We start from the raw sequence: 7692 nt of genomic DNA, 5'->3' as shown, positions 1-7692 counted from the left end.
CACACACACACGCACATGCACACGCACACGCACACGCACGCACACGCACACGCACACACACACACACACACACACACACACACACACACACACAGACACACACACACACACACACACACACACACACACACACACACACTACCCCACACGACACCCTTCCTCGTTAACACTGGCAGCGTTGAGGGAGTTTTGCAATCAATTACATCACTTAAAGTTGCATCCCACAGCTGCAGGTTGATTTATAGAAGCACTAGGTAGTAAACTGAAGCAGGGCTTGTGCAATATGCATTTAGATATTGGGTAATAGCAGGAACTATTAATAAACTAGTAAATTGACGATGGAATTACTAATATGTTTTGTGTGTTTACCGAAGTGTGTACTGTATATAAATTGAAGGAAGGAAGGAAGGAAGGATGGAAGGATGGAAGGAAGGAAGGAAGGAAGGAAGGAAGGAAGGAAGGACATTGATGTAGAGGGAATGTTTGTTGTTTCAGTTTGAGGGTGTATTTTGCACTTAATCAATAACAGTGATTATTACACCGAAGTGGATTTTCTCTTAGTTTGAATATCCACAAATTCCATTCCAGTTTGATCAATTGTATCCAGGTGTGTGCACATTTGGATAGAGACTTTTTAGAAATAATGATAACATAAAATGTTGTGGTTTTTGCATTCTTTTTTAAGAACTATTACGTTGGTCTTGAACATTGAACAAGGTCATCAATAAAAATGTTTTAAAAACTAAAACGTGGCACTTCTTTTTTGTAGAGAATGATCATCATAAGGTGTTCATATCAAGTCATGTTAGTCTTTGTGCACAAACTATGGCGCTCTCTATCTCTCTCCCTCTCTCTCTCTCTCCCTCTCCCTCTCTCTCTCTCTCTCTCTCTCTCTCTCTCCCTCTCTCTCTGTCTGACCTAAAGAACACTGTCTGTGTCTGTTTGGGTGTGGATGACAGGACAGGAAAGAGTCTGTGGGACCTGATTGCTTGGTGATGTCAGTCAGTGGGGCCATGTTCAGGGGAATTTGTGTGTGTGTGTATGTGAATGTGTGTGTGTGCGTGCGTGCGTTTGTGCGTGCGTGTGAGCCAAGGGAGCAGGGTGGACCATACACCGTACTAAACTGAGTACTACACAGTCAGAGCATAACTGGTAGTCGTCATCTTTTGTCAAGACTAAAAACCCATCTTTTTAATATTACCTTTAAATGACAAAATCATTAAATGATGATTATATACTGATTAAAGCACTTTGAGCTGCAGCGTTTGCAGGAAAAGTGCTATACAATAGCATAATAAAGGTTATTATATTATTATTATTATATACAGAAGGACTTTGTCGTCTAAGATAATGGTATTGATAACGATTACAACGGTCCAGCTGTTAGCTGGAAATAAGTATCCTATTTGGGTGTATTTGTAAGCAAATACAATGTACAGTTCTTGTGTGTGGAGGGAGAGTCCGTCCTCATGCCCTGTCATTACTTGGTTACCAATCCCAAGACACAACCTCAAGAATGTCAACCCTTTTGAGGAAGAATCTGTTTGGTCATTTTTTGGTGTTTCACGGGTATTGTAATCATGATGTAGTCTGCACCACAGCACACAACCCACAGACGAGCCCTCTACTCTATAGTTCCACCATCCGACCGCAGGGTGGATTCCGATGTTGGTCAAGAAGATGATTATTCCCTTCGGTTTCTTTAACATCTAGTAGTGGGGGCGGAAATCAGAGGACGGGCTTATTGTAATGCGTGGGTTAGGGTCAGTGTGTGTCGATTCCTCATTCCGCACCATGCATTGTAATGAGCTCGTCCTCCCCTGCCATCTAGCTACACTGTCCCAATACAGGGCTATGGGACTGACGTTAAAGGGAGTAATTACAGCCTCTCAGTCCCTCATCTTCCTGCTATTCACATGGTCCTGGTATGTCTGGCCTCTGGCCATGCCTTTCATCTGCCCCATACAACACCATTAAGGACAGATGGAGCACCTCCGACACATCTGTCATCAAAACATCAGTTATCAGATCATGTGCGCGTTTGTGCGTGTGTGTGAGTGTGTGTGTGTGTGTGTGTGTGTGTGTATGTGCGGGCGGGTGTGCACTCCTGTGTGTGTGTGTGTGTGTGTGTGTGTGTGTGTGTGTGTGTGTGTGTGCGTGTGTATTAACTAACAACAGAGCGGGAGCCTAGTAAAAGAGAAGTGTGAGCCTAGAAAACAGCAGTTCCAGATGGAGTGAACCTACAGATCTGGTCGTAACATCTGCTTTTCTGGGAGCTTGGGAGTAAGTAATGCATCTGAAGTGGAGAAGGACCTCCCTTACCTCCTCTGCTCTGAGTTTGGACTCTCTCCTCCCCCAGCAGCTGCCCAGAGATGAGCTCATTTGTTATGGTTGGTTGGTGCTGAGATAAAAGATAGTGACTCTAATGACATCTGTAGCAGAGGGATGCGGCAGCACAGGGAACACTCAGAGATTAGGGCATGCATGTGTTCAAGATGCCTGACTCTGGGGAAAGTGACTCACTCATTACAGTTGTCAGTCATTGACCCTGGCTATAAGGTCGCTGTGTCTCTCATCCCATGTGGAAAGCAAAAGCAAATAGAAGTCAGATTTAAAACATTAAGGAAACTGTCAACAGAACCATAACACTCCAAAAGGCTCTTGAGAGAACACTTGTTGATTTCATCTCTCATCCCCATGATTAGGCTACGCCAAGTACGTTTTTTTTCTGCGTCATCCTCGTGGAAAGTTCATAGTGTCACTTTTACAACAATTGGACAACTTTCTGGTGAGAGGGTCGGCCAGACGTAGCCGACTCTGACGCACAGCCGACCCCCCCCCCCCCCACACACACACACCCACCCCGCTTCTTCGTGCGCCAAAACATCAATGCGAAGTGCGTCCTTCTTCGAACATTGTCGGTGCTTTCTAACCAACGGGATTTAAACAAGTGAGCGCAGAAAACCCGACAGACTGCGGCACGGCGGTAGTTACACGGTGAGAGACAGTTTTTACTTTATTAATAAGAATAGTACAAAAATATATAATGACGTAATTTCATTGAATGTCTCAGGTTATAAACAATCCTTTTGGAAACCTAGAAGTGTAGGACTATTAATGGAAGGGTAGTTCGTTGCTTATCAGAGTTTGCAGATATCAGAGCGTCTAGTGATGGAATGACGCACCTGAGAGGCAGGTGTGGCTTTAATTAATATCTCCAGGTATTACTCACCTGCGAAGAATGTTGCTGTAGATGATGTTGCCTTAATGAAATCCCAAAAAAGGGAGGATTGTGTTCTCAATTAAAGTAGTGTAGTCTGCAAAGACACATTATCATTTCAAGATATTTGTTATTACTATTATTAATGCTTTGCAGACTACAATTGAGAACACAATCCTACCTTTTTGGGGATTTCATTAAGGCAACATCATCTAGCATTTAACCATATTAATTAAGCACAGATAATGTAGGCTACGTTATTTGGAGCAAGACAATGCATACAGTTGTGCTAATTATTATTATAATACATTAGTTTAATTAACTGAAAATAATTAATCAAATTATTCCTCTCAAAGACACCACAGAGAGACCATGTAGCTCATCTTTGCTGACTGCTATACAATAATCAGAACAAGATAACAAAGACAACAAAGGTTGTTTCATTGAGATCAAAGAAAACATTTTATAATAATTATGTTCCCTCAACCATGTAATTATTGAAGCAACATAATTTGCTGGGTGAAACATGATCATATACTGCCCTCTATTGGCAGCGTGTGGGTGTGGGTTTTCCATGGACAGGCGAGTTGGAGAGGCTAGCCTTTGCTTGCATTAACACCCAAGTACATCACAACAGGTCTGTCAGAAGACCATTCCAGAAGATTGGAGGAATCACTGAAATGCAGTGGTTGCCAAATCATTTACAGTTGCTGTTTATACTTCCTATATGATTTGCCCTAGCTCGTCAAAACCATTCTGTCTACACAGGCCCCAGTCTTAATTAAGGCCTATCGAGTTCCATGGCCAGGATGATGTTGGATCAACTCTGCCCCCTGGTGGTGGTGGTGATGCTGCTGCAGCTCATCCTCTCCTGCCAGGCCGCGCGGAGATCCTCCAGCTCCAGCCGCTTCTTCTACCAGGACATACTCAATGGAAACGGCAACGGAGAGAGTGAGAGCTAGCTCTCTGTTTAGTGTTTTAATGTCAACATTTTGCTATTCAGTCGGCATCAGATGCCAACCTTGTAGAGGTAGAGACATTGTATCACTGGAGGCTGGTAGAGGTAGAAATCGGAGTAGGTAATGTAAGGTAATGTCAATGTAATGCAATGAGCCCGTCCTCCGATTCCTACCTCCAGCAGCCTCCACTGGTCTCAAAAGGCTAGTGGCAACAACAGAGAACGAGACACAGTATATCACCACTCCCAGTTACCTCAGAGAACATGACGTGACATTCCACATTCCTCATCTACATTGGTTCTGTGTGTGTGTATGTTGTGCTAACTCCTGTCTTATGTACTGTATACTCTCTCCCTCTCCCCCCCCCCCTCCCAGTCCATTTCAACGGTGTGAAGCTCCACGTGGAGTCCTCCGAGCCGTCTGTGTCCGCTGCGCGGGGGGGCAACGCCACCCTGCCCTGTCGCTACTGGTACGAGCCGGAGCTCAGCTCCCCCAGGAAGGTCAGGGTGAAGTGGTCCTGGCTGCCCACCGTGGGGGGCCACGAGACGGACGTGCTGGTGGCCATCAGCCCCCGCCACAGGACCTACGGCGACTTCAGGTAGCTGCTGTTGATCGGTCGATGGCTTGTGTTGTTGTCCTTCAAATGGAGATTCTTTACACTATCTATCTGTCTGTCTGTCTACCTGTCTGCCCGTCTGTCTGTCTGTCTGTCTATCCCTCTGACTGCCTGTCTGTTTGTCTGTCTGTCTGTCTGTCTATCCCTCTGACTGCCTGTCTGTTTGTCTCTGTCTGTCTGTCTGTCTATCCCTCTGACTGCCTGTCTGTTTGTCTGTCTATCCCTTTGACTACCTGTCTGTCTGTCTGTCTATCCCCGCAATGTGGGGTAGTGGTGGTCTAGTGAATAGTGAGTTGGACTTGTGATCGGAAGGTTGTGAGTTCAAATCCCGCCTGAAACCACACCACTACTAGTGTGCCCTTGAGTAAGGCACTTAGCCCTCAGTTACTCCAGGGGGAATGTCCCTGTAATTCGTAATTGTAAATCGCTTTGGATTAAAAGCGTCTGCTAAATGGCAAAATTATTTATCATTTATTATTTCTATCAGGGGCCGTGTGCGTCTCAGACAGGACTTCCCCGGGGACGCGTCGCTGGTCATGACGGAGCTCCAGCTGAACGACACGGGTCGCTACCGCTGTGAGGTCATCGACGGGCTGGAGGACGAGAGCGCCACGGTGGATCTGGAGCTACGAGGTAAGTTTCATCTCCTCCTTTCTGACCGTCTCTGTCTGGACTGTCTCACAGTGCAACCACCGCTGGTCCCCCCCTGAAGGTGCAAGAGGACACCCCCCGAGAAGCCAAGTGAGAGAACCCAGGGAAGCCTGGTGGAGGTAGAAAGTTAAACCCTCCGATTTCCAGTTTCTACCTCCACCAGCCTCCCCTGGAGAGAGCTCTCTCTCTCTAGCTAATCCTAATGAGAAGAATCCTAAACTCCCCCAGAAACCGTGACCTCTGACCTCATTGGTCTGCCGCGCTGCTTCCTCTGGTCCGCTTGGGAGGCACAGGAATAACGCATGCATAACACATCGTGAGCTTAGAATTATAAGGTTCTATCTCCGTTTAGGGTAGTTCAGAGATATTGAACGTCAACGTTTTTACATTCCATTATGTTTTGTGAGATGAAACCTTTGTATTTTATTAATTACTAACTAAAACATTTCAACATTTTAAAAATAACACCACACAGGCATTAATAAACACCTAATGGATCAAATTATGTAAAAAACTAAATTTTGACCAAACACCCCCCCCACTACCCCCCAGGTGTAGTGTTCCCCTACCAGCCCCCCCACGGCCGCTACCACCTCAACTTCCTGGGGGCCCAGGAGGCGTGTGAAGGGCAGGACTCCACCCTGGCCACCTTCGAGCAGCTGTTCCAGGCCTGGGAGGAGGGCTTGAACTGGTGCAACGCCGGCTGGCTGGCAGACGGGACCGTGCAGTACCCCATCACCCAGCCTCGCCTCCCCTGCGGGGGGCTGGGCCTCTCCCCGGGGGTCCGCAGCTATGGCAACCGCCACCGCCACCTCCACCGCTTCGATGTGTTCTGCTTCTCCTCCTCTCTCCTCGGTGAGACACACCACACACATACACACACACACACACACACACACACAGGAACAGGAACACGCACGCACGCGCGCACGCACACACACACACACACACACACACACACAGGAAGCTTCATCATCGGGATAGTTCATTCTGAAACCCCACCACAGTTACCTTTGTTAGCTTTGTTTGTTTCCGTGCCTCTCTAAAAAGCGGTTTAGTAATAGATTGTTGCGTTGCTCTCTCTCCAGGGGAAGTCTATTACCTCCAGCACCCCCAGAAGATGAACTTCACCGATGCCCAGCAGGCGTGCCTGGAGGACGGGGCTGAGATCGCCAAGGTGGGCCAACTCTACGCCGCCTGGAGGATCATGGGACTGGACCGCTGTGACGCTGGCTGGCTGGCCGACGGGAGCCTGCGCTACCCCATCACCAACCCCCGGCCCAACTGCGGTCCCGCAGAACCAGGGGTACGCACCTTCGGGTTCCCGCCTCTGCACCACAAGAGCGGGGTGTACTGCTATAGCGCAGGCTCACCTGCACATACATCATCCCTACCAGAGGACCATCCACTAGAACTAGATAGTCTCTCTTAAAGGGGAGGAAGTCTGATCAAACTTCTACAGATTGATTGAGGCTTGTTCGTATCCTTAGAATCTGAGTGTGTAAAAAAAAAAAAAACAGACTGGGATACAGTGACTAGTGTTCAAGGTAATAACGATGTACAGTTCAGTACATATTTCTATGGTCAGTCACAGTACACAGAACGCTCTTAATGGCGGTGTTGCAGACACAAGCAAGGACACGTCACTGCAAATATGCAAACCTCACACAAGGTCAACCACTCTTAGCAATTTAGCCAAGGGGTTAAGTATAGTTTTTGTCCGTGCGGCACGTCTAGAGGCTTTTTAAGCTACAGGGCCGACCTGAACAGTGTTTTCCCCTTAAACATCGCCCTGTTCTAGCTCTGTTCCAGCAACTATGGTGAATGCCTAACCTGGCCAGCCCAGTACAGCACAGCTCAGCTTGGCCTGGCTTAGTTTGGTCTCTGTAGTGTGAATTAGGGTCAGCGGTGGGTCAGTATTTGTCGTGGTCGACTATTTTGACAGGTCTACTTCCCTTAAGGATGAAATGCTGTCGTTTTGTAATGCTGGTAATCAATAACTTGATATATGCAGTGATGTGTATCAATGTTTCATACTTATATGTGGGATGTATGAACCCATACGTTTGTGTGTGCTCTATTTCAGTTTATATTGTATTATTATTTTAATGCTGTACGTGTGTGTGTGTGTGTCCTACCTAATTCTCTGTCAGTGTATACTTGAGAAAAGTATAACATTTTACAATGTGATCCTCCATCATCACTACGAATGATCTTGTATTTAAACCATGACCTCAGCTTCAACA

At 46.7% G+C, this 7692-nt stretch overlaps 1 protein-coding gene across 1 annotated transcript; it reads left to right on the top strand.

The window, feature by feature from the left end:
• Positions 1 to 4020: 4020 nt before the first annotated feature.
• On the top strand, positions 4021 to 6878 carry LOC308165600 (hyaluronan and proteoglycan link protein 3-like; the record flags this gene model as incomplete). The annotated part of the gene is made up of 5 exons (XM_080539749.1): positions 4021 to 4171; positions 4555 to 4777; positions 5283 to 5428; positions 5999 to 6301; positions 6535 to 6878. The coding sequence occupies 5 exons, from the start codon at positions 4021 to 4023 to the stop codon at positions 6876 to 6878; spliced, it is 1167 nt and encodes a 388-aa protein (XP_080395875.1).
• Positions 6879 to 7692: the final 814 nt, after the last annotated feature.

The sequence above is a fragment of the Nansenia antarctica genome (assembly GCF_963989245.1).
Source record: "Nansenia antarctica genome assembly, chromosome: 9".
Taxonomy (NCBI): Eukaryota; Metazoa; Chordata; class Actinopteri; order Argentiniformes; family Microstomatidae; genus Nansenia; species Nansenia antarctica.
This window is presented reverse-complemented; position numbering and strand designations above follow the sequence as displayed.